Source organism: Vicugna pacos, chromosome 9 (assembly GCF_048564905.1).
Source record: "Vicugna pacos chromosome 9, VicPac4, whole genome shotgun sequence".
NCBI classification, from domain to species: Eukaryota; Metazoa; Chordata; class Mammalia; order Artiodactyla; family Camelidae; genus Vicugna; species Vicugna pacos.
The window spans coordinates 11993306-12019895 of record NC_132995.1 but is presented as its reverse complement, the minus strand read 5'-3'; the positions used below and the strand labels follow the sequence as shown (position 1 = coordinate 12019895).

General features: G+C 49.5%; 1 protein-coding gene across 13 annotated transcripts; it reads left to right on the top strand.

Annotated features, from left to right (window-relative positions):
• The first annotated feature begins 776 nt into the window (after window positions 1-776).
• Window positions 777-25527, top strand: SUPT5H (SPT5 homolog, DSIF elongation factor subunit). 13 transcript variants are annotated; one of them, XM_072967071.1, is made up of 30 exons: window positions 777-852; window positions 1113-1187; window positions 5950-6115; window positions 7540-7605; window positions 8165-8179; window positions 8688-8757; window positions 8878-8946; window positions 9053-9118; window positions 9376-9406; window positions 10002-10070; window positions 14130-14381; window positions 15491-15580; window positions 15688-15758; window positions 17308-17413; window positions 17644-17737; window positions 17826-17962; window positions 18389-18544; window positions 18647-18793; window positions 19582-19728; window positions 19817-19942; window positions 20827-20911; window positions 21234-21353; window positions 21438-21540; window positions 21624-21751; window positions 21841-21946; window positions 22404-22562; window positions 22682-22850; window positions 22965-23168; window positions 24932-25027; window positions 25104-25527. In XM_072967071.1, exons 2-30 carry the CDS (start codon window positions 1113-1115, stop codon window positions 25245-25247), a joined length of 3267 nt encoding a protein of 1088 aa, XP_072823172.1. In that variant the 5' UTR covers window positions 777-852; the 3' UTR covers window positions 25248-25527. The 13 variants fall into 13 exon arrangements, with proteins under 13 accessions (XP_072823172.1, XP_072823173.1, XP_006215094.1 ...); XM_072967072.1 differs by having other exon boundaries at window positions 1110-1187; XM_072967078.1 differs by having other exon boundaries at window positions 792-860; window positions 8168-8179.
• Window positions 25528-26590: the final 1063 nt, after the last annotated feature.

Sequence of the window (26590 nt, the reverse complement as noted above, 5' to 3'; positions counted from 1 at the left end):
GAAGGGGAGACATTTCTATAGAGTACCAACCCCTTCCCTAATCTGTTTTGGCTTCAGTTTAGGGGTGGAAAGGAGAGCGTGTGCTTATGGAGAGATGAAGCTGTGGTGTATACTCATTCCCTGGTAGATGTCTTGTGAGCCTGCTGCCAGCCCAACAGCACCACATTCCTCTGTAACTAACTAGGTGTCTTATTAAATTTCTTTAAATTGAACCCAGGTGTGTCAGTGCTTATGCGGGAAATTTTAGCAATGTGTTCTAAAAGCTTCTGATTTATTTTCCTCCATCAGGTTAATTTTCCATATTTCTCTCTCATGCCTGGTTCCCTTTGCCACCTCTCTGACAAATAATCATTAGTAAACTAAAATCAATTTAGGGAGATTGCAATGGAAAACAAGGGCTTTGGGGTCACCCAAACTTGGAAGGAGTCTTGGGTCTACCACTTACAGAGTTTCTTTTTCTGAATTTCGGGTTTCTCATCTGCAGAACGGGGTTACCTACCTCCTACCAATGTGTCAGAGGTGCTGTAAGATAAAGTCTGAATTATTTGATTAGTGAAATGGACTAAATTCAAGCACGAGTTTCTGGCTGGAAAAAGCCGATCCCAGGGTATTAAAACACTTTCCCCTTTTACCCCTTCTTCGACCCTCTCAAGATGTCGACTCCACGCTCAACTTTAAGATAATTCTGCCACTCTCAAGATGGCGCCCTGACCATGCATCCCGAGTACAAGCCCCGGAAGTCTCGCGATAGGCGGGGCTAATGGGGTAGGCTCTCGCGAGAGGTCACGTCAGTCCCAGCCAGGCGTCGTGTGAACAGCAGCTGGTACCGAAGGTGGAAGTGGAACCGGAGCGGTGAGGGGGTGGGTTGGCCGCCGAGGTGACAGACCCGGGGGTCGCGGAGGGCCAAGGAGGTATAGAGGCCGGCTTCGGGGATTCGGGAGGTATAGCAGGTGGCATAGGAGGTCTCCTTTTGGGTTCACAGTTGCCATAACGAGGCTGCCGGAAGTGCGCCAAGTTTTTTTTTTTTCTTTTCTCCTGGGGAACCGGAGGGGAAACTAAGCCTCAGACGTTGGGGACGCTCTGAGGCCGCCGTCTTTTCTTGCGGGCAGAAGATGTCGGATAGCGAGGACAGCAACTTCTCCGAGGAGGAGGACAGCGAGCGCAGCAGTGACGGCGAGGAGGCCGAGGTCAGTGGCTGGGACTCTGGGGGAGGCATTGAGCCTGGGCACAGGACCAGGGCAGAACGACCCCTCTGGGAGCTCAGAGGATATCAGAACGAGCTCTGGTTTCCGGGAGCTTCCAGATAGTCGGGAGAGATAGAGGAGTAGACAAGCCCAAGTGATGCAGAGGCACTGGTGCTGGAGGCCGGGGATGTTTCAGGTACACTGAGAGAACAGGTGATGTGTTTGAAGGACGTGGCATACAGTAAGGACTCACTATTTTTAGTTTTAGCTATGCTCAGTCATTCCAGAAGTATGCTTTTAGTGTTTACTACATGCGAGGCGCAATTCTTTGTCCTTGGGCTACACCAGTAAACAAAATAGATTTTTTTAAATCTTTGCCCTGGTGAAGGTAAACAAACATAACTGATAAGTAAATCATTTAGTAAGCTAGAAGATACTGTGGAGAAAAGTAATGTAGAGAAGGCAAATAGGGAGTCCTGGTTGCACTTTAAATAGGACAGTTTGAGAGGATGACACTTGCTTGTTTTGTTTGTTTTTTGAGGGGGTGGTAATTAGGCTTACTGATTTATTTCTATTTGGAGGAGATACTGGGGATTGAACCTGGTACCTCGTGCATGTCAAGCATGTGCTCTACCACTTGAGCTATGCCCTCCCTCCAAGAGGGTGACATTTGGAGAGAGACCTGTTGCAGGTGAGGGAGTGAGTCATGTCATACGGAGGAAGAGTGTTCCAATGAGAGGGAACAGTATGTGTAAAGTTGGGAGCATGTCAGTAGTGTTCAGAAAATAGCAAGGAGTCCAGTTTGGCTGGATCAGAGTGAGTGTGTCATAGAAGTAACAGGAGCCAAATTACATAGGCTCTTGAAGGCTGTGGTGAGGAATTTGTCCTTATCGAGATGAAGCTATGAGAAGGTTTTGTGCAAAGGAGGTATGTTACCCAATATTTTGAAAGGATGGTTTTGGGTCTGAGTGTCACTGTTTCAGGAACCAAACAAACATTTCCTGGGACATACCTAATTTCAGATACTCTTTTGTTAGCTATTATCCTATTTTATTTGTTTTTGGTATACTCATTCATTGAAAAAGTAAATGTTTGAGCATCCACTGCTGTGTTGGAGAGAGTGGAGCAGGGCTAATTTCTGCTTTCACGGAGTTTACATTTAGTAGGCAACAGTTACAAACTAACGAAGAGTAACACTGATTATAGATGTCTACTTTGATTTACAGAAATGTCAGTTTACTTTTTAAGTTTGTTGCCAATGCTTCTAAAGTTGATTTCATGGAAAAAAATCAAGTTTTACCTGCTTTTCTGGGAAAATGAGAGGAGCTAACAACCTGAATGAGACCCAGTATTGTTGTACACAGCAGCTCTTTGCTCAAGAAGTGGCAGCCGCCTTTAAAATTGGGAACTTTCTCCAGTTCCCAGGATGTATTAATTGCAATTTGTTATCATGCAGATTTAAGAAAAGGAAAGATTTCATAAGCTTGTGGTCTGGAAAACATCAGGTAGGTGGAGGGTGCCATAGGTTTCCCTGGAGCTGCCCCACTTATTTATGTTTCTTGCTTGCCCTCTGCAGGCATTTGATTGTCACTCCTTGTGCCCTTTGGGGAGCCCTCAGCTTGCCACGGTGGGAGCAGGGCAAGTGGAAAGATGACAAGAAGGGCCTTTGCTGCAAGCTGTCTCTCTGGGCCCTTGGTCTCTGACCTGTGGATTCAAGACACTTCGCTTGTGGTTAAAGCCTGGTGGTAATGAGACCAGGATCCCCAGTTCCTTCTCCGGGCTAAGGTAGTCTGGTTTGCACAGTGCGAGTCTCACTACCCTAACACCACACCCGGCTTTTAATTCACTCGCCAACTTGTCTGCTGTCACCAGGTGAGGTAGGAGGGCAGTGTGAAGGCTGCCCTCACCTGCAGAGACAGGTCTGGCTGGGCTGTTCAGATAGCCAGACGTTGAGATGGTCTTTGCAAGACTGGGTCCTGTGGATAGACAAGGAGGGATGGCAAATAATGAGCTGCCGTTGGGGGAGTCATCTGGTATGTTACTCTCAGCCTGAGTGACCTTCTTGTTCATTCATTTAACAAGTGTTCTTTGAGTTCCTGTCATATTAGGATCACAGCCTCCCTCATGGAGCGCTCTGTCTTGGGGTGGAGATAGTTTTATAAACAAATGGTTACTCCAGGAGATGCTGAGGACGGACTGTGTGAGAGTGAGTTCGAGCCCTGAGGTGACGCAGAGATAGTAGTGAGAGCTATCTCCTTGAGGGTTGGAGAGATGGGTTTGGGAAAAACACTGCTGGGACCAAGCCAGGGGGATGATGACAGGGTTTTGAGAATTTGGGCTGTGGTTCTGTTGTAGTTTGTGTTGTTAAAATAAGGGCCATTGTGGGCTAGTCAGGATTCTGTATTAAGCAAGTACAATTGACCCTTGAACACAGTGCGTTTGAACTGTGCGGGTCCACTTATATGAGGATTTTATTTTCAATAGTAAATTTTACCATATGGTCCATGTGGATTGAATCCTGAGATGCAGAACTGTGGATATGGAGGAACCTTGTATCCAGAGGGCTGGCTATAAGTTATATGCAGACTTTTGAGTACGCAGAAGGTTGCAGCCCTCAACCCCCACGTTGTTCAAGGGTCAACTACGTTTCTTAAGTCATTTTCTGATCCTAGTCCTGGGCTGAGTGGTTTTGGGGGCCCAGCAGTTCCTGAGATAGCATGGGCCTTACGCTTGGGGAACTAGCACACAGCGGTCAGGGCTGTGATGGAGGAAGCCCAGAGGGTGGAGAGCCCATAGAATGTGCCTGACTTTCTCTGGTGGGGAGAGGCAGTCCTCACTTCTTGGAAGAGAGGGTATTTTGATTGAAGCGTGAGCCAGAGGCAGAGGAGAATGGATTTGTATGCTGAGGACCAGCATGAATGATGGACCATGATAAAAGAGCGTGCCTCAATGGTTCTGTAAGGTTTGGACCTAGCATTTAGGAGGGGGAGCCTGGAGAGGTGGGATGAGAGGGAGAGGCAGTGGGCAGTGTGCTCTTCTAGACCAGGTTGCTAGGGAGCTGGTTCTTTACCTGAGGGCAGTGAGGAGCTGTGGCTTATTTTAAGCAGAGGACCAAATGATCAGATTCGAGTTTTAGATCATAATTTCCCAGGACTGTAGGATGCTTTCCAGGGGACTGGGGCGGGGTGGTGATGATGAGAAGTGCTTTTAGGTGACTTAAAGATAAGATCTTAAGCCACATTGAATCATATAGCGAGAAAGTTATTTCCTTTTCAGTTGCACGTCCTGTCTTTTAATTGGGTCATGGGAGAAAGTTTCATTTTGCTGCTACTGTGTGTTGAATACCTTTCTGAAATTTGTTAGTTTCTGTGTTTATCAGGGAGAACAGGCCTTAGGCTTAGCCCACAGCAGGCAACAGTGTCTTGTTGGGACTTAATAACATTGTTTTCGCTGTTCTGCTTTTATCTTTATGGTTACTTTCTATTTATAACAAGCTAACCTTTAAAAAGTTTTAACTTCTGAAGTATTTCAAAACATAAAGTTTGCCTTTTAAGCTAAGTAAAAATTTGAATGAATTTGAAGGAAATATCAGATAAACGTGTTGTACCAATGTGGACATGGCAGAGTCATGAAGTTAATAGGGGAAAGGTGGGAGCCTGGAGAACACTGTTTTGTATGGATCACTTCCTTTTGTGATTTGTGTGAAAATAGGAATTAGAGGCCAAATGACAAAGGAGGCTGGAGCAAGGATTCAGATTTAGAAGGCAATGTTCTGGCTTAGGCTCAGGGATATGGGGATGGGAAAGAAGGAACAGATTGAAGGGATGATAATGTTCACAAAGCAGAAATGTTGAGGATTTGGTGCCTGATGGGAGCTAGAGGAGGCTGGCACAGGTCTAGGGGAAGACACTGAGGTCAGTTTGGGACATGCTTGGTGTGAAGGGCTCAGAGGACATCTGGGGAAGTTATCCAGGAGGCTGCCGGCACATGAGAGTCTCTAGTTCTGGGAAAAAGTGAGGGACTGGAGACAGATGGGGGTGTCGTCTGTAGAGACAGGAACTGAGGTTGTGAACGGTGAAATGGCCAGGGAGAGAATGCAAGGAGGTAAAAGCACATTTGGCCCTTGCCTGAACCCTGGTGACTGAAGCAAGCATTTGAGGGGTGAGCAGAGTCAGGGAAGCCTGCAGAGGAGCAGGTGGAGAGATTGGAGAAAACCCAGGAGACTGTGATGTGACAGACACCAAGGGAAGACCATTTCCCTCAGGAGAAAGTGGACAGTGGTGTGAGAGCTCTTGTAGGTAAGGGACAAAGAATGTCCGCAGAATTAGCCACAAGAGGCAGTCAGTGACCTTGGCAAGCAGTGTGGACTGGAACCAGATATGGGAGTCATTGTCACAGGGGTGTCCACCACAGCCAAGGGAGTGGGTGAGAAGGCCTTGGGGAGCTGTAGGATGGAAAGACGAGAGCCAAGGACCAAACCTAATGGAGCTGTCACATGTAAAGACTTGATGGAGTCTAGCAGGGAGGTCTAGTGGAGGAGGGAGCCCGGGTCAGCTCCCAGATGCTGGTTGGGAGGATGGCGGTACTGTCACTGAGACAGGATGCCTACCAAGGAGGCCTGCCAAGACTGGGAGGGTGCGTACGCAGAACTGAGGGGTCTGTGATCAACCAAACAGAGCTCAGGTCAGATTTAGAGGTGGAGCGTGTAGTGTCTGGATTTTGGGGATTCAGAACCCCAATGCCCCAACCCTACCTGACCCTGCAGGTAGAGGAAGAGCGGCGGAGTGCAGCGGGCAGTGAGAAGGAGGAAGAACCCGAGGAAGAAGAGGAAGAGGAAGAAGAGGAGGAATATGATGAGGAAGAAGAGGAGGAAGATGATGACCGGCCACCCAAGAAACCCCGCCATGGTGGCTTCATTCTGGACGAGGCTGGTACGTGACAGGGCTGGCGGGTACTGAGTGGAGACTGGACTTCCACCTGCAGTTCTGTTTCTTGAATGTGCCGTTTTCTTTCGGAATGTGAAACACAAGCAATAGTAGGATGGTGCGTGGAGCCCCCGTGTGCCCGCCCCTGGCGTCAATAGCGAACAGCTCAGTGCCACACTTGTTCTGCTTATTCCTCCTCACTCCTGCCCACCACTGGGTGGTGCTGAAGCAAATCCCAAATATATAATTTTACCCCAGAATATTTCCATACGTAATCCTAAAAGATAGATGCTTGTTAAAACACACAGTCACAATGCTGTTATCCTTAAGAAAAAAACTGACAGTAGCGGGGAGGGTATAGCTCAGTGGTAGAGCGCATGCTTAGCATGCACAAGGGCCTGGGTTCAATATCTGATACCTCCTCTGAAACATAAATGCATAAATAAAACTAATCCCCCCCCAAAAAAAACCTGACAATAACTTGTGCTTGTCACGAAAAGTTCGGATGACCTAGAAGTACGCAGCTGGACAGGGTGGTGGAGGCCAGCAGACCCAGGTCCCTTCTGGCCTGGCTCTCCTCTTTTCTCCACGTGGCACTGGGCAGGTGGCTGTCTTTCTCCCTCAGCCTCTTTTCCCCTCTGCACAAGGGGCACCATGTTGTAACTGGTCTGTAACTGCTTTTTTGTTCAACTGTTGTGGAGGTGGATATGACATAGATGGCTTAGGTTAAGTGAGTTAATTTGTGCAAAGAAAGTTTTCTAAACAGCTTTTGGCAGGTGCTCAATAAATTTTAACTGTGGTCATCATTGTCATTGTCATTGAAATATCCGTTTTCTGATGGCTGCGTAGTGTTCCATTCTATAATGTGCTTTATTGAACCAGTCTCTTGTTGGACATTGAAGTTGTTGGTATTTTTCAGTACAAGCAGTATTGATGTGATTACTTCATATATATTTAGACATATGTATGTAAATTATTGTTCAGACCAGGGGTTCTTCACTTGCTCTTGGCCAAAAGGCTGAGAAGCGATAGACCAGGGTTTTTTTATGCTGTGGCCCCTTTTACAGTCTGGTGAAGCCAGTGGAAGTGTGTTTAGGGTTAGGGTTAGGAGAAATCCAGTATTTTCATAACATAGTACAGCAGTAGATGTCTCAAAATATTATCCATAATCAGCACTACTTCAAAATGAGATACTTAACAGACGCTCAACTAAATCTTGTTATTTCAGTATGGCATAGATCCCAATGTTCTTTTGGTATTTAGATAACTGTATTTCAATGCAATTGTTTTCTTTGGAATCCTGTATATATATTTTAATGTATTTCAGAGCAGGTAAGGGGAGGTCACCCAGAGATGTTTCCTGGGAGCTATTGTCATGAGGTCCCCTTTGCCCTGGCTTCCCCTCTGACCACTTGGCATTTCCATTTCAGATGTGGATGATGAGTATGAGGACGAGGACCAGTGGGAGGATGGCGCAGAGGATATCCTAGAGAAAGGTTCGTGGGGGGCCTCCGCCTCTGCAAGACCACTGGGGGTGTGGCCAAGAGGGTCTCAAGAGCCCGTCCCCCACTCCCATGCCCTGTACCACCCCAACGCACACCCTCCTCACCTCGCTTCTTTCTGTCGTTGCCAGAGAGACCAGCTCCACACCCTTTTCCTTTTAGGCCCATGAGTGGGGGGCGGGGGGGGAGCGTGTGGTAGTGGGTGTGGGGAGAGCGAGGACTCTGGGATCTCAGGGCCCCGGTGAATCCCTTCTGGGGGTTGTGGGGTGGGTGGGCTCTGTCCCAAGATACCCCCCACTTCCTGGGCCAGTGCCACCCCTTCCCTGTTATTTTCCGTTCTGTGCGCCTCATACATTTCGGCTTCTCCCCCAACCACCTAGTGCCTGGCCTTTACTTTTGATTTTCAACCTTCCTGTGTCCCCCCCCTTCCCCTTCCCCCAACCCATTGGTTGATTTCGCTGCTATAATTTGGCTCATACTTTGTCTGCCCTCGCCCACCACCACCACCACCACCACCACCACCACCACCACCACCTCCTCCTCTTCCTCCAAGTAGAAGAGATTGAAGGTAAGAATCTGGAAAGTGTGATTCCCTGATCCTCCTCCCATATCCTGACATCTCCTCTTTCCTGCCTGTGGCACCCTCCCTCACCCCTGACCCCTGCCTGGCCCTGGGGGCTCTGACTCATGTAGGGTCCAGAGTCAGGGGGTTCTGGGGCCAGGTCTCCAGCAGTTGTTGGCCTGGAAAAATGTGTATGTGTTTATGGGTGTGTGTGGATGTGTGTGTGAGTGTGAGTGTTGTGGGTTGCAGGAGTGACGGATGGGGTGGGATGGAGTTCAAGATGTGCTTAGACAGTGGCTATGAGATCAGGGGCACCTAGATATCCCCAACTGCTGGGCCCCATCCCCAAGTTTGACACTGAGAAGCAGGTGCTGAGTAGGACAGAATAGGAGGGTGAGGGTTGGGGGTTTCCTCAGTGAGGTATCTCCTGCCCCTGCTCCTAGCCCCCACCGCTTTCTCCAGGCCCCTGCTCTTCACCTTCCCTTTCTTACCCCATCTACCCATTTGTTTGCAGCCTCCAATATCGATAATGTTGTCCTGGACGAAGACCGTTCTGGGGCTCGCCGCCTACAAAACCTCTGGAGGTAAGTAAGCAGGTGGAGAAAGGGTGAGACTGGCTCCCATGGGGAGGTTTGGGGGCAGGTCAGCCCACCCTCCTCTCATCGACCTTCAATTTGTTTTTACTTTCCCTGCTTACACCCCAGGGACCAGCGAGAAGAAGAACTGGGCGAGTATTACATGAAAAAATATGCCAAGTCATCTGTGGGAGAGACGTAAGGACATGGCCTGGGCTGATGAGGGGCTAGGAGCAGTGATCCCTTTCTGAGAAGGGTTGGGTCTGACAGACCCCTTCCTTCCTGCCTGCTCTTCTCTCTCCAGAGTGTATGGAGGTTCTGATGAGCTCTCGGATGACATCACCCAGCAGCAGCTGCTCCCAGGAGTCAAGTAAGTGGGTAATGGGAGGACTGAGGTGGGAATCTTGTGATAGGGTGATGTGCCTGCACAGGTCACTCCCTGAAATAAATCAGGACAGAGTCACACAGGCAGTGGTGGATGTTGGGTAAAGAGGGGAAGTGCAAGTTGGTCCTTCTTGTGGGTGGAAAGATGGAGAAGGGAGAGGAAGAAGGATGGGTGTGGTGATTTGTATGTTTCATGAGGAGGAGACAGTTTCACTGAAGAACTTCCTTTTCCTCTCCTGGCAGGGATCCCAATCTGTGGACTGTCAAATGTAAGGTGTGTGCTCTGGCCTCATGGCTTGAGGGAGGCAGAGGAATGAGGGAGGCGGTCTTGCTGGGGAGAATGCTCCATCTGTCTGTCTTGGGTCTCCTTGGCCTGTCAATCTCTTGGTCCTTCTGTCTCCTCCTCTTCTACATCCTTCTCTCTCCCTTCTCCTCTTGCTCACTTACTGAGTGTCTCCCTCCTGATTTTTTGTTTGTTTGTTTGTTTTTTGCTCTTTATCTTTCCATCTCTCTTGTTTCTCTCTCTCTCTCCTACTTTATCTTTTTTGCCTTATGACTCTGCTGTTTTTTTAAATTGAGGTGTAGTTGATTTACAATATTATATAAGTTTCAGATGTACAACATAGTGATTCACAATTTTTAAAGATTATACTCCATTTACAGTTGTCGTAAAATATTGGCCAAATTCTCTGTACTGTAGAATATATCCTTGTAGCTTATTTATTCTGTACATAGTGGTTTGTACCTCTTAGTCCACTGGCGCTATATTGCCTCTCCCTTCGAATCTTTCTTGCTTCTGTCTCCTGCCATCTTTTCTGTGTCCTGTTCTCCATCTTGTATTTCTCTTAAGTCTGTTTCTCTTATTCCAGATTGGGGAGGAACGGGCCACAGCCATTTCCTTGATGCGCAAGTTCATTGCCTACCAGTTCACAGACACGGTAAGTCGGGTAGGCAGGCAGCTTGGGGGTGAGAGACAGGGCAGAGCCCAGAGGGAGGACCAGTACAGGTTCAGGGGTGCCGGGTGCCCCCTATGCTGGGCAGCACTGCCTGTTGGATGAGCTGCTTCAGCTGGAAAAGGCCACTCCTGGGACTGGAGCGTTCTTCCCTGCTTGACAGAGGTACTGTCTTCATTCCCTCTGCATTTCTGGCAGGATTCCCCAGCCCTTGCACCCCTCTGGAAGTCAGCCATCTAGCTTCCTGGGCCTTTTTTGCCTGAGAGTGAGTTCTTCCTGTTTACCACCCTTGGTGGGCAGCTGTCACCCTCTTACTGTTTGGGAGAGAATCCTCACATGGGGCAGTGTGGCTGCGTGCATCAGGTAACAGGTCTGTCAGGAGGAGAATTCCCTTTCACTCAGTTATCAGAATCCACTGAGCCCCTCCTCTTGGCTGGTATCAGCACTGGGAGATGCTGAAGATACAGCGGTGACCATGACAGAGCTGGTCCTTGCCCCTCACTCACACAGCACACAAAACATGAAGTAATGCCGCCTGCACACAAGGCAGCAGATACTGTATTAAAGTCATCAATCTTTCTTTAGACTGCTGGGGTCTGAATTCTGTTCCTGCTACTTGCTTGCTATGTGACCTTGATCAAGCTGCTTCCCTTCTCTGTGCCCATTACTTGCCTCTCAGCATCATTAGGATTAAGTATATATGGACCTGTCCAGCTCAGCCAAGACTTGTTCTATAGCTTGTGTTCGACAAATGTGATCATTTTCAAAGGCATAATTGTCAGTTTTGGAACCAGGGCTTGCTGACTAGTAGCTTTCTCACTGGATATGATTTGTGTTAGGCTGAGTGCGTTGCTTTTACCTGCTGAAACAGTGATGTGTGTCAGTGTGACCAAGTGGACAATTGGAGGATTTGCAAATCATGATTTTAAATGTGCTCAAACCTCTACCTTGTGCCCTGAGCAAGATTCTAGGGACTCTGAGTTAGGACCAAAGTGATACGTGTAAATTGTAAAAGCTAAAATCTCTCCATATCCAAGTCCCATTTTTTAGAAGTAATTACTATCGGTTTGTGTGTCTTTCCAGACCATCTTCTCTGCATACTGAAAAATAGGTCTTTTTAAAAAAATAAAATGGTATTACATACATATCATTCTGCAGAGAGCCTTTTGTCAATACCATAATCATCTTTCCATGACCAGTAAGTATAAGGTCATGTTCTTTTTTTTTTTTTTACTATCAACCAATACTGAAACAAAACTAATTACTTTTTAAAAAATTGAAGTATAATTCACATACCATATAAAAATATGTTGCTAGATTTGGTTTTCTATTTTATTAAAAATTTTTGCATCTGTATTTAGTATCTTTACCCCTTATAGGTCTATTCAGATTTTCCATTTCTTTTTGAATCAGTTGTAGTTTATGTCTTTCTACAAAAAATATTCATTTACATTATCTAATTTATTGGCATGCAGTTGTTCATAGTATTGCCTTATAATTCTGTAAGATTGGTTAGTAGTAATGTCCTTTCTTTAATTCTTGATTTTGGGAATTTGAGTTTTTTCTTTTTTTTCTTGATCAGTGTAGCTAAATGTTTGTCAAATTTGGTGATCTTTTCCAAGAACCAATTTTTGGTGCTCCTCTCTATTGTTTCTCTAACCTTTATTTCACTTATTTCCACTCTGATCTTTAGTATTTCTTGCCTTCCGCTTGCTTGGGGATTAATTTCCACTTTCTTTTCTAGTTTCTTAAGGTGGAAGGTTAGGTTATTGATTTGAGATTTTTTCTTCTTTTTTTCAAGTTGGGGTTTATAGCTATAAATTTACCTCTAAACACAGCTTTCTCTGCATCTCATAAATTTAGTATATTGTGTTTCTGTTTCATTCATCTCAAAAAAAAAAAAACAGAAAAGAACTCAATCATAATAGAAAAGAAAATCATCAAACCACAATAGGAGAAACAAAGAAAAAGAACAAATAAGAAATACAAAATCAATTGGAAAACAATTTTAAAACGGCATTAAACACATATTTGTCAATAATTACCTTAAATGTCAATTGATTAAATGCTCCAGTTGAAGGACATAGAGTGGTAGATAGGATAACAAAGCAAGAGCCTACAATATGCTGCCTATAAGACACCCAGTTTAGGACAAAGGACACACATAGATTGAAAGTGAGAAAATGGAAAAAGATTTCATGCAAATGGAAATGACAAAGAAAGTCAGGGTAGCAATACTCATATCAGACAAAATAGACTTTAAAACAAAGGCCATAAAGAAGGACACTATATAATGATGAAAGGATCAATCAAGGAAAGGATATTACACTCATTAACATAGATGCACCCAATATAGGAGCACCTAAATGCGTAAAACAAGTACTAACATACGTAAGGGGAGAAATAGATGGAAATACAATAATAGGAAACTCTTATACTCCACTAACATCAATGGACAGATCTTCCAGACAGAAAATCAGTAAGGCAACACAGATCCTAAATGACACAGTAGAACAGTTAGACTTAATTGATGTTTTTAGGACATTGCATCCCTCAAAACCCAATATACATTCTTTTCAAGTGCAATAGAACATTTTCTAGGATAGATCACATCTTCGGACACAAAACAAACCTCAACAAATTTAAGAGGATAAATTTTATTTCATTCACCTCAAAATATTTTTTAATTTCCCTTATGATTTCTTCTTTGACCCGTTGGTTACTTAGAAGTATGTTTCTGCATATTTGTGAACTTTGTAAATTTTCTCTGTTACCAGCTTCTAACTTCATTCCATGTAGTTGGAGAATATGTGATTTTAGCCTTTTTACATTTGTTGAGACTGGTTTTATGGCCTAACATGTGGTTCATCCTGGAAAGTGCCCCTGAGAATTCCACTGTTGTTTGATGGAGTGTTCTATCTGTAGATATCTTGTTAGGTCTTGTTGGTTTATAGGGTTGCTTGAGTGTTCTGTTTCCTTGTTGATCTTCTGTCTAGTTTTTCTGTCCATTGTTGAAAGTGAGGTATTGTATTCTCCAATTATTATTAAGGAATTATCAATTTCTCCCTTCATTACTGTTGGTGTTTGTTTCATATATTTTGTGACTCTGTCGTTAAGTTCATGTCTGTTTATAATCCGTACATCTTTTAGATGGATTGTCCTTTTTATCATTATTAAATGTCCTTTGTCTCTGGTAACAATTATTGTCTTAAAGTCTATTCTGCTATTAGTAGAGCCACTGCAGCTCTCTTTGGTTCTAGATTTTACACATAACATATGTTGAATATTTTTCTGGGTCATTACATACAGATTCATCTCACTGATTTTTTTTTCTTTCTTTTTTTGGTGGGGTGGATAGTTAGGTTTATTTGTTTATTTTTAAAGGAGGTACTGGAGATAGAACCCAGGACCTCTGCATGCTAAATATGCACTCTACCACTTGAGGTATACCTTCCCCCCTTTGTTGATTTTTTAAGTACTACATTGTATTTCATGGTACAGGCAAACCTCAGATATACTGCAGGTTTAGTTCCAGACTCCCACAATAAAATAAATATCGCAGGAAAGCAAGTCACATGAATTTTTTGGTTTCCCCACTGCACATAACAGTTGATGTTTACACTATACTGTATTCTGTTAAGTGTGCAATAGCATTATGTCTAAAAAAACAATGTACAAAACTTAATTAAACTGCTGCTGGGAAAATGGCATTGATAGACTTGCTCGACACAGGGCTATCACAAATCTTCAGTTTGTGAAAAAAAATGCAGTAGCTACGAAGTGCAGTAAAGCTAAAGTGCAATGAAATGAGTTATGCTTGGATGGTTGTTCCATAATTTAACAAACCCCTCTTTGGGGGTGTTAAAAGTTTCCAGTCTTGTTTGCTGGCCCTAATAAGTAACTGCAGTGAACGTCATTGTGTCAGGGCCATTGCACAAACATGTTTCTGTGGATAAATTCCTAGACGGGGGCTGCTGAGGTGGTAGTTGTCACTGTTTTGAGCAGTTGTGTCTCACTGTCCCTTTCCACCGGCTTGGCCCCCAGCCCCTGCAGATTAAGTCGGTAGTGGCACCAGAGCACGTGAAGGGCTACATCTACGTGGAGGCCTACAAGCAGACCCACGTGAAGCAGGCCATCGAGGGCGTGGGCAACCTGCGGCTTGGCTACTGGAACCAGCAGATGGTGCCCATCAAGGAGATGACGGATGTGCTCAAAGTGGTGAAGGAAGTGGCCAACCTGAAACCAAAATCCTGGGTCCGCCTCAAGCGGGGCATCTATAAGGACGACATCGCTCAGGTGCCCACAACTGGGGTGGGGCGGGTGCTCTGTCCTGTTCTCCCCTATTTTCTTTCTGTCCTTCCCAGCGCCTTAACTAGTACAGAGAGCAGAACCCCGCTCAGATTAGGTGAAGTAGAGCCTGGATTTTGTTGTGAGCACCCGGGAAATGGATGAGCATTGCCTGCGCTTGTTCGATGCATGTTGAGTAAAGATCTGCAGGTGCTGAGGAGTTCTCAGGGGAGCGTTCTGGCAGAAGGAACAGCACATGAGCTGAGACCATGACTGGCTGAAGCAGAATGAGGGTGAGGGTGGCAGGAGATGAGCTCAGGGAGGCAGCCGGGCCTGTGGCCCATCCTAGGGCTTTAGCTTTTACTGGAGTAAACGGGAGGGGTCTGAGGGACAGTGTGACTTGGATTCTCATAGGATTACTCTGGGAGTAGACCACTAGTTCTCAAGCGGGGGTGTCCTCAGGGGACATTTCACAGTGTATGGAGACATTTTTGATGGTTTCAGCTGGGGAGGGAGCTGATTCTAGGATCTAGTGGATAGACGCTAACATCCTTCAAGGCATGAGACAGCTCCCCACAATGAAGGATTACCGGACTGAGAGACCCTGGAATAGACTGGAAGCGCCCCAGGAGCAGGGAGACCAGTGAGGAGACCGCTGCCAGGGTCTGGGTGGCAGGTGGCAGTGCGACAAGACCGAAGTTGCAGTAGTAGAAGGGGAGAGGTCAGAATGTTTGAAGGCAGAGCCAACAGGATTTGCTCCCAGATTGCATACGGGTGTAAGAGAAAGAAAGAGGTGACAAAGACTCCCATGTTATGTGGCTGAGCAGAAGGAAGAAAGGAGCGGGCCAGGCGGGAGAGGGGCAGGTTTGGGGGAAGTCAGCAGGTGAGCTGTGGTCGTGCTAGGTTTGAGGGCCCTTTCCGACATCCGAGTGGAGATGTCAGGCTGGCGGTGGATCTCATTTCAGAGCTGAGGGGAGACAGGCTAGAGAGTCAATTCGAGGGAGTTGTCAGCAGTCTCATTTCTTCCCTGTCACCCTCTGTCCCTCCCCCTTCCTGTGTCTGGGGTCGGGACAGAGGGAGGGCCGGGCCCCTGCTGATCACCCATCCGTCCTTGTCAGGTGGATTATGTGGAGCCCAGCCAAAACACCATCTCCCTGAAGATGATCCCGCGCATCGACTACGACCGCATCAAGGCCCGCATGAGCTTGGTACCGTGAGGACATGCTGCCAGCGGGGAGAGTGAGGATGCTTGATCCCTGCTGCTGGCCAAGACCTTGTCCCTCACCCTTCCCATCTGTACCCTTTTCCCCCACAGAAAGACTGGTTTGCCAAAAGGAAGAAGTTTAAGCGGCCTCCGCAGAGGCTGTTTGATGCAGAAAAGATCAGGTGAGTGCCCTTGGGACGGGCTGGGCTGGGTGCCCAGAGCTGTGGTGCAGGATATGCTTTTGCTAGGTTCCCCCACAGGACTGGGCCCTGGACTCACCCATGGTATAGTTTGTACAGCCTCAGCCAAGTTATTTCACATCCCTGTGCTTCAGTTTCCTCTGCTGCAAAGATCAACAGTAGCAACCCCCACTTCCTAGGATTAATGTGCACGTGTACCCAGAATAGCACTTGCCCCATAGTAAGTGTGATGAATGGTGTTGTATGTTGAAATGGGATTTATCGACAAATCAGGCTTTATAAAGTCTCTTTCCCTGATGCCCAGACACCTGAGATGAAGGTATAGAGTCTCTTCTGCTCAGGATGTCTCCCTCCCGCTCCGCCTCCCCAGCTGCAGGGAGCATTGGAGCAGCCCGGGATTCCCACATTCCAGGGCTGCCAGGGGGCTCCAGTGGGAAGGGTGGGAGAGGAGGAGATGGAGAAACAAGAGCCAGTGACACTTCCCTCTGGTCCTCTTCTGGAACACATCATGAGCGTCCAGTTTTTCTTTCTGATCAAGGCTGGATTGTGGAATGAGCCTTTAGATGTACCAGGCTGGGCTAACACCTCCAGGCCAGACCAGGTTCATACGTCACATGCCTGATTTGGACTCATTTACACCACTGGTCTCCACCTGAGTGACATCCCCTGACTGAGAACAAACCAGAGCATCCCTTCTCTACCCACTAGCAGGCCGATCTGACGCAGTGCTCTGCTGTGCCCAGTGGGAGCTCGCTTATCCTTCTTCCCAGATTCACCATGTGAGTGAGAAGATGAGTGAGCAGTCAGCCAGAGGAGCTCAGTCTGTGCCCCCGCACTCCCAGGCTGTTTCTCCCCACTCTGGAAGCATGGGGCAGGAACTGTGTGTCCCCCAGCCCGCATGCAGGACCCAGAGAGCTGAAGCACAGGCCTGGGAGTCCCACCTCTCCATTTGAATCTTGACTCTTAGACTCATGGGCTTGGCCACCTTGGCCATTCTGTATGCCCTCCCCAAGCCTGTTTCTATCATTTCCCTGGAAAATGAGGATTGTATTACTGATGTCACAGACTTTGGGGAGGAGTTATCGAGGTCACATGTGTCCATGATTGAGAGCTGTTAGTGCTGTCTGATGCTTAGTCCAGCTAGTACTCACCAAGTGCCTGGTGTGCCAGGCACTGTTGCAGGGGAAACAGTGACTAGAAGATGCTGAGTCCCTGCCCTTCTGGAGCTGCCATTCTAGTTAGGGGGACGGATCAAACAGTAGCTCATCAGAGGTAATATGTGCTGTAGTGAGAAATAAAGAAGGGAAGGTGGGCAGTGGAGTGCAGGGATGTGGGAGTTGTGCGCCGCTCCATCAAGGTGAGGCCTTTGGGCTTTGTGAGAAGTCACTCTGCCAAGAGGGTGTGTGTTGGGACGGGATGGCTCAGGCATCCTGTGGTCTTCTTCCCCCTTTGCCAGTGGAGGAGACTGAGGTACAGCAAGATTCTCCTCTTAACCTCCCCTTCCAATCTTCTCTCCCCTACAAAATCCCAGGTCCCTGGGCGGTGATGTTGCCTCTGATGGTGATTTCCTCATCTTCGAGGGAAACCGTTACAGCCGGAAGGGCTTTCTGTTCAAGAGCTTTGCCATGTCTGCTGTGGTGAGGGTCCCCAGGGGGTCGTGCTAATGATGGTGGGGAGCGAGGGGGCCAAGCTTTCCTTCCTACAGTCCCAGCCTCAGAGCATGGATTATCTGAGTCTGTCCTGGATGGTCCTCAAGTCAGGAATGACCGCAGGGGAAGCATCTCACTGCCCTTCTGGTCTGCTCTGCTGGGCTGTGACACTGACCTTCGTCCACTTCCTTCTCTTCCTCTTGTCTCCTGGGGCTCAGATCACAGAGGGTGTGAAGCCTACACTCTCCGAACTGGAGAAATTTGAGGACCAGCCAGAGGGCATCGACCTTGAGGTGGTGACTGAAAGCACAGGTATTTGGTCCCGGTCAGTGACCCAGGCCAAGGAGGGAGTGGCCCCTGGTGAGCAGCCCCCAAGTTAGCCCTATGTCTGCCCCTGCAGGGAAGGAGCGGGAACACAACTTCCAGCCTGGGGACAATGTGGAGGTGTGTGAGGGCGAGCTCATCAACCTGCAGGGCAAGATCCTCAGCGTGGATGGCAACAAGATCACCATCATGCCCAAGCACGAGGACCTCAAGGTGGGTACCCACTGCCTGCACGTGCGTAGGGGGTGGAGGCTGTGACAAAACCAGGGAGTAATCTCAAGTCTCTGTCTGGTTTTAGTTTGCTTAGTGGTGTATGTGTTTGAGGGCTTGTCCAGTCCTGGCGTGGTGTGTCTGGGGTGAGGCTGTCTCCAGGTGGGTGTGAGGTGTCTTGTCTGGTGTCATGGCTTGGGGATGGGCTGTCTCTGTGTAGGGTAAAGTTGTCCAGGCTGACAGTCCCATTCTCTGGGGCAGGCTGAGGGTTGTTCATGTGGTCCGGGATAATCTGCGGTTGGGTGGGCTGAGCCCAGAGTGGAGTTTGGCTAGCGTCTTTCCTAGAAGAGAATTGGAATCTGGAGATGGGTAGGCAGGTGGGTTGTGGTAGCCTGCCCTCACCTTCTCATCCCCACACCCAATCCCCAGGACATGCTGGAGTTCCCGGCCCAGGAACTTCGGAAGTACTTCAAGATGGGGGACCACGTGAAGGTGATTGCTGGCCGGTTTGAGGGCGACACAGGCCTCATTGTGCGGGTGGAGGAGAATTTCGTCATCCTCTTCTCTGACCTCACAATGCATGAGGTAGGAGGTGGGAGGCTGGGAGTGGGGTGGATGTTTACCAACAGGAGACCGAGGCCAGTGAGCCATGTGGACCCCGCTTTACCCCTTTCCCATCTCCTACAGCTGAAGGTGCTCCCCCGGGACCTGCAGCTCTGCTCAGAGACGGCATCAGGTGTGGATGTTGGGGGCCAGCACGAATGGGGGGAGCTGGTGCAGCTGGACCCCCAGACCGTGGGTGTCATCGTGCGACTAGAGCGGGAGACCTTCCAGGTGTGTGTGCAGCACTGAGGGGCATCCTCTCCCTCCAGCTAAGACCTGGCTTTGCCACCCAGGCTAGATATGTGATACTGGGCAAGTGGCACGTCATTTACCCTCTCTGGGCCTCAGAATCACACTCTGTGAAATGGAAATAACAGTAGCATATACTTCATTTGTTGTGACTGAATCTCTGAGTTCAGACACGCACCCAGGCATCCGGTGCTTGCTCAAGGGGTGGGTGCTGCTGCTGCCTTCTCCCCTCACCCCTTCCTCATGGATGTGGGAGCCACAGAGCCTAAATGCTTAGGACCCTGGACTTGCATCTCAGCTCTGCTGCTCTGTGCTGTGTGATCCTGGGCTAATGACTTGCCCTCTCTGGACCTGTGATTTTCCCCTGTGTAAAATGAGAATCATGACAGCATCCATCTCAGAGGAAAGTTTTGAGTTCTCAGTGTAATCTTGTGTGAGGAATTTAGCAGGAGCCCTGGCACAGAGTGATGGGTAAACATTAGTGGTTATGTTCATAAGTACTCCTCTGCCAATCTCCCAGCTCCCTGATGCTCAGTCGGAATGGAGTCTCTTCCCACAGGGTACTTTGGAATGATTGGGAACGTTTTCAGTTGACCCAGGGCCTAGGGGGTGGTTTCCTGACATTGCCTGCCCCAGAGTCGAGGAGTCTAGATGGCCTGCAGAGCTCGGGACAGTCTCCTGCAGGAAGGCTCATCCCACTTTAGGGAAGCTCTGCTCCATGTCACCCCTTTCCACTGTCATCTCCTTAGGATCCCTTCCTCCCTCCATAGGTGCTGAACATGTATGGGAAGGTGGTGACTGTCAGGCACCAGGCTGTGACCCGGAAGAAGGACAACCGCTTTGCCGTGGCCCTGGACTCAGAACAGAACAACATCCATGTGAAAGACATTGTCAAGGTCATTGACGGCCCCCACTCAGTGAGTACAAGCTTCTGCCCGCCAGTCGCCTCTGAAAGAGTTGGAGTCGGATGTGGGCACAAGAGTGACTATCCTTTTGCCCGTCCAGGGCCGGGAGGGCGAGATTCGCCATCTCTTCCGCAGCTTCGCCTTCCTGCACTGCAAGAAACTGGTGGAGAATGGGGGCATGTTTGTCTGCAAGACCCGCCACCTGGTGCTGGCTGGGGGCTCGAAGGTGAGGCAGGCCTGGTGGCACCCTGTCTGTTGGGTACCTGGCCTTCCTTGGCCCCAGGAGTGACAGGAATGGGCTTGTGGAGGAATAGGAGGGCAGAAGGCAGTGTCAGGTCCTTGGCAAAGTGAGAAAAAAGGCTTTTTGGGATTCTGAGCTATTTACCAAATCATTTGTTCATTCGGTTTTATTGAGCACCTGTTTGGTGCCAGACACTGGAGGTACAGCAGTGAGCAAGACAAAAATCTCTGCTTCTTAGTGCTGCTACTCTGGAGATGAACAGATAAATAAATACATAGTACAACTTGGGCTGACAGCAAGCACTATGAAGAAAAATAAAACAGGATAAGGAGATGGAAAATGATGGGATAGATAGAAGGTAGGTTAAGGAAAGACCTTCCTGAGGAGGTGGCATTTGAGCAGAGACCTGAACAGAGACCTGAATTGAGAGCCACGTGAACATTTCCGGGGACATCAAGTGTAAAGGTCCTGACATGGGGTTTGTAGAGAAGTTGTATAGAACCAGATCTCAGAAAGGAAATCAGACCTGGGATCTGGGGAGCTGGGATCAGGAGATGGTTTTCTTAGGGCTCTGCAGATGGAATGCTGAATTCCAGTAGGTTGCAGTTTCTGTGTCACTCGGGGTTTAAATTCCTGACTACAATGTTTTAGCTCCACTCCTTGGCCAGGAACAGGCCCACAATAGCATAGGGACAGCAGTTTTCCCAAAGGGAAATTGAGGCATTGTGACCAGAAGGAGGGAAGAGGGGTGGCTGCTAGGCAGGTTCCAGGAAGAACTGTTCCCAAAAGGCAGCAGGCAGTGTAGTGCAGGGGCTGGGAGCCTGGCACCCAGGGCCTGCTCGCCAGTTCACTTCTTGCCCTTCCCCCAGCCCCGAGATGTGACCAACTTCACAGTAGGTGGCTTTGCCCCTATGAGTCCACGGATCAGCAGCCCCATGCACCCCAGCGCTGGAGGTGAGGAAGCTTTGGTGGGGTTGTGTCTGGGGGATGGAGGAGAGAGGTTGTTCAGCCCACACTCACTGAGTATCTGCTCTGGGCTGGCCCGCCCATGAATGGGCTCACGGCCTAGGGGAGACCCGACCCTACCTCATACTGGCAGCCCAGGGTGGTCAGGGGTGTGATGGGAGAGCTCAGGGCTCTGATGGAGGCCCCAGAGGAGGCTCCTAACCCAAGGGTGATGGTAAGTCAGGTGAAGAGGGGGCTTGAAGGTACCCTGGCTGTGGGCATAGTATGTGAGGGGATGGCCCTGGAGGCTGGTGATGTTCTTCCTCCCCAGGTCAGCGTGGTGGCTTTGGCAGCCCTGGTGGTGGCAGTGGCGGTATGAGCAGGGGCCGGGGGCGGAGAGACAACGAGCTCATCGGCCAGACTGTGCGCATCTCCCAGGGGCCCTACAAAGGTGACCTGCGAGGCCACGTGGAGGCCTGGGGTGGGGCGAGGTGAAGGAGAGCCCACCCGGCCTGACCTTCTGCCTCCCCACCAGGCTACATTGGCGTGGTAAAAGACGCCACGGAGTCCACAGCCCGCGTGGAGCTGCACTCCACCTGCCAGACCATCTCAGTGGACCGTCAGCGGCTCACCACGGTGTACGGGCCAGGCCAGGGCCAGGAGGGAGGTTGCTGGGCCGTGAGAGGGCGCTACTCACCCTATGTGTTCTCTTTGTCTGCAGGGGCTCCCGGCGTCCTGGTGGCATGACCTCGACCTATGGGCGGACCCCCATGTACGGCTCCCAGACGCCGATGTATGGCTCTGGCTCCCGCACGCCCATGTATGGCTCTCAGACACCTCTTCAGGATGGTGAGTGCTCCTGGGGACGGGGATGAGGAGCCACATGGGGGGTCTGGGGGTAGAACAGAACTGATGGCCATGCATCTCTCCCATTCCAGGCAGCCGCACCCCACATTATGGCTCTCAGACGCCCCTGCATGATGGCAGCCGCACTCCTGCCCAGAGTGGGGCCTGGGACCCCAACAATCCTAACACGCCGTCACGGTGAGGGCCAAGAGCTGGGGGCTGGTGAGGGCAGGGTTCCTGGAGCCACCATGTGTATATACCCGTGTGGGCTGAGTGTGGGCTGGATGAGTCTGGATGGCTCACCCTGAATTCTCTGCTCTCATCCCCAGGCTAGTCCTGTGAAAGGGTAGGCCAGTCCGGGGCTGGGGGCAAAGTAATCTCTCCAACTCCTACCACAGTGGCATGCTGTGGTTAAGACCTGGGCTTGGAGACTGTGTGTGGGACCTTGGTCATGTGACAGGTTGTGTGATCTTGGACAGGCAACCTCATCTCTCTGCTTCCCGGTCTCCTCACCTTTGAAAACAGCAGTCTCTTGATGGGACTGTCGTGAGGTTGAAGTTGCCTTGGTTTTGCTCAGTGTTCAGTGCTGCTCTGGAAGCGTTCGTTACATTGTTGTGATCACCAGTCATTATCAACAGACTTCTCTCCCCAACAGGGCTGAGGAAGAATATGAGTACGCCTTCGATGATGAACCTACCCCATCCCCACAGGCCTATGGGGGCACCCCCAACCCCCAAACACCTGGCTACCCTGATCCCTCATCCCCGCAGGTCAACCCACAGTACAACCCGCAGACACCAGGGACGCCAGCCATGTGAGTTCACTGGGGCCAGCCCTTATGAACTGCTGCCCAAAGCCTCTGCACTGTCACCGCCTCCTTCCCTCCCCCACCCCCGCCCAAACCAGTGCCCCTTTCTCTCCTTGGGCCCTCAGGTACAACACAGACCAGTTCTCCCCCTATGCGGCCCCCTCCCCGCAAGGCTCCTACCAGCCCAGCCCCAGCCCCCAGAGCTACCACCAGGTGGCGCCAAGCCCAGCAGGCTACCAGAACACCCACTCTCCAGCCAGCTACCACCCCACACCCTCGCCCATGGCCTATCAGGTACTGGTCAGCCTGCATGCCCTTGAGGGTGGTGAGTTGAGTGGGCCTCGGGCCTGTAGGGACAGTCAGGCCAAATGACCTGTTCCTGACAACCCCTTCCCCTTTTCCCTTCAGGCCAGCCCCAGCCCGAGCCCTGTTGGCTACAGTCCGATGACACCCGGAGCTCCCTCCCCTGGTGGCTATAACCCGCACACGCCAGGCTCAGGCATTGAGCAGAACTCCAGCGACTGGGTAACCACTGACATCCAGGTGAAGGTGCGGGACACCTACCTGGATACCCAAGTGGTGGGGCAGACCGGTGTCATCCGCAGTGTCACGGTAAGTGAGGCCCAGGCTGGTGGGTGGGCAGGCAGCTGCTCCTTTGAGGTTCCCAGTCTTTGTGGTTACTGGATCTTTTTCTCTTTTTTCTTTCCCTTTTAAACTGTCTAACCACATCTTCCAGTACCCATTTATAGCTGGGGAAACGCATGTGGAAAGGTTTGGCCTGCAAGCTGCAAGGCAGGGATTTCTGCCTTTTGTGCTCACAGCTGGGGCCCCATCAGCCTGAGATAGTAACTGCCCAAGAGTATGGTTACTTTTTGACATACTCTCCTGAGGTCAGTTCAGTAACATGGACTGAGTGCTCCTCTGGGCCGGGCTTCGGCTGAGCGTCAGGCACCGTGGGCTCTCCCTGCTGCAGCACTGCTGGCTCCTTGGTTCTTCACAGTCACTGAGTTCTCTCCAGCCTCAGGGCCTTTGCTCATCACTTTTCTCTGTCTAGAACTCCCTTCCCTCCATTCTTTGTTTAGTTAACTCTTACTTGTCCTTCAGGGAAGCACCTGGGCTCTCTGAGGTCTGTCTCTTATAGGTCCATGTACGTCTTTTCCATATTATCTACCTGCTACCTAAAAGCGTAAAGATTATCCTGGTGTGATTCTTCAATTACTAAGCCTATGTTTTCTTCCTGAATAGCCCCAGTTCCTAGCTGAGAGACCAGTAACTTTGTCGGCTCTTCAGTAAATATTGTGTTAATTAAACAAACACCAGAGGTGAAGACAGCTCTAGGCCCTGTCCTCATAGATCTCACATTCCAGTGAGGGAGATAGACATGTCCACAGACAGTGACAGCCGGAGTGGCCAGAGCTAGGATGTGGGAAGCCCAGAGGGCAAGATGAGCTATGTGAACCCAGGGGAGGCACCTTGCACAACTTTGGAGGGGATCAGGGAGGGCTTCCTGGAGAAGGTGACGTGTGCTGAGACCTAAAGAATGAATCAAGAGAAATGGCTGGGGAATGCGTTGAGTGAGTATCCGATAGAGAGCGTGTGCAAAGACCTAGAGGTGAGGGAAAGCCTGGCACATCTGGGGAGTTGAAGTCTCTTCATTATGGCTGGAACACAAAGAGTCAAGGTAGAAGGTGAGTGATGAGGCCGAAGAATTGGCTGGAGCAGGTCACATGTTAGCCTGGGGAACTTGGATTGTGTCCTGAGTGCACTGGTGGATGGTGGAATCTAAGGGGAGTGGTAGGATCAGATCTGTGGTTTGGAATTAATTCACTATGTTGCTCTATCACAGATGGATTAGATGTGGTGAGACTGGGGACTGGGAGCCCTGGGGTAGGTCTGGCTGCACTGTGGGGCTTTGGGAGGAGAAGAGGGAGGGAGGTGGGAGAGGCATTCACCCTCACAAGAGTGAGTGGAGAGGCCTCAGAGCTAGAAGTTGTTGGTGAAGTTGTCTACAAAGACAAGGTCCAGAGCACTGGCTGGGGACTGGGGATTGTGGGGCCATCCCTGAGGCAGGGACCCAGGATGGGCAGCAAGTGTGGGGAAGCCAGTTTGGGACAGGAAGAGTCAAGAGTCTGAGAAGCAGTCCCCTTTTGGCCTAAGTAAGCTTCATGCTGGTGCTTCCTTGCTGATCTGATCACCCGTCCATATGTCACAGACCCGTAGGCCTTGGAACCAGGTCCAGCCATGACCTTTCCTGTGCCTGTGTCACCTTTAGAAAGTGGCTTCCTAGAATGAGCCCTGAACCTGTGTCCCCTGAAGGTGGGTATCAGTCCTGTGTTGGGAGCAGGTGGGGCTGACCAGGCTGTCCCCACCTTTAGGGAGGCATGTGCTCTGTGTACCTGAAGGACAGTGAGAAGGTAGTCAGCATCTCCAGTGAGCACCTGGAGCCCATCACCCCCACCAAGAACAATAAGGTAAGGGAGGGCAAAGGGATGTGGGGGCATTGGGCTGCTGCCGTGGACCCTGACCCCGTGTGTCCCCTACCCCCAGGTGAAGGTGATCCTGGGTGAAGATCGGGAAGCCACAGGTGTCCTGCTGAGCATCGATGGCGAGGATGGCATTGTCCGCATGGACCTTGATGAACAGCTAAAGATCCTCAACCTCCGCTTCCTGGGGAAGCTCCTGGAGGCCTGAGGCAGGCAGGGTGGGTGGACTTTGGCAGATACCTGGCAGATCAAGAGTGTCCCTCTTTCCTCCTCTGGCCTTTGGCTCTGATACAGGATCTGGGGCCTGGAGCTGGGTTAGCCTGGTTGGTCAGGATTTCTTTATTTTGCTTTCTGGTTTCCTCTCTCCCTCCCTGATGTTCATGGGAATCAGAGTAGAGTCTGGGGGAGGGTCCCCACCTTGTTATACCCCTCCTTCCCCAGCTTGCTTTTGTGTTACAGTCTTTCAATAAAAAGCTCTTTGGTCAAAAGTCCTGTGTATATGTGTGTTCTGGTTTGTAAGTGGGGTCATTTGCAGAACCCACTTACTTCCTTGCTGTGTGGTCTTAGGAATAACTCGGTCCTACCTAAGCCTCAGTTTCCCCATCTAGAAACGATACTACCTACCCCAGAGAGCTCTTGAATGTATGAGAAGTCATTGGAAAGAAATTATTATTAGAGCTTGCATGTAACTGATAAAGTTACATCTTACTCATGCTTGGGTTAAGTGAAAGTTGGTCAGTATCCATCAGGAAACCTAAATTCCTCTTATGGTGCACGATTCAGCATTTGATGGTTTCTCCTGAGCTGGCATAGCAGTGACACCAGAATTGCTTGTAGCTTGTCTTACCAGCCTGGGCGTCGGGGTCGGGAGCAATGTAGAGAAGGGAGCTAGTTACCTGACTCTCCTTCACTTTCCTCATTTGATATTCACATGTCTTTTCACAAATGTAATTTAAAATTTATTAGAAAACAGTTCAAATTGTTCAAAAAGTTATGATGCCAGGAACACTGAAGTCCCCACCACCCAGCGTAGGAACCACGTGTGTACCAGATAGGAAAGACCCACTTAGGCAGCACACAGTCCGTTCCCCTCCCGAGGTAACCCAACTCTGCATCCAGATAGGAAAGACCCACTTAGGCAGCACACAGTCCGTTCCCCTCCCGAGGTAACCTAACTCTGCATCCTGTGTCTTTTTGTCGAACTTTGAACTTTTATTACCTTGGTATTCATCCCTAAGCGTTGTCTGGTGATTCCATATGTTTTTAAAATTTACATAAACAGTATCAGACTCTTCTTCCTTTCAAAATAATTTGAGGGGATTCATCAAGGCTCCTGTAGCCTCTAATTCATGGATTTTTCTCTCAATACCCCAAGCCCACCAGACGGCGGCTGTTTCTTCGGTTGAGCCTCCACGAAACTGGCCTGCTTTCCAGACCCTTTATAAGAAGTTAATGGGAAGAGGGGCAAAAAAGGGCGTGGAGAACGGGAAGGAAGACGGATTAGGCCTCCTGGCTGCACATGAAAAAGAGGGTTTGTGAGGGCGGCTTTCA

What these genes read in the sequence shown, in the direction of transcription:
- SUPT5H (XM_072967071.1), top strand. Translation starts at nt 1,113, where the DNA reads ATGTCGGATAGCGAGGACAGCAACTTCTCCGAGGAGGAGGACAGCGAG. An exon ending in AAGTCATCTGTGGGAGAGAC is followed by an intron (nt 8,947 to 9,052) that starts GTAAGGACATGG and finishes TTCTCTCTCCAG; the next exon opens with AGTGTATGGAGGTTCTGATG. An exon ending in TCATTGACGGCCCCCACTCA is followed by an intron (nt 19,729 to 19,816) that starts GTGAGTACAAGC and finishes TTGCCCGTCCAG; the next exon opens with GGCCGGGAGGGCGAGATTCG.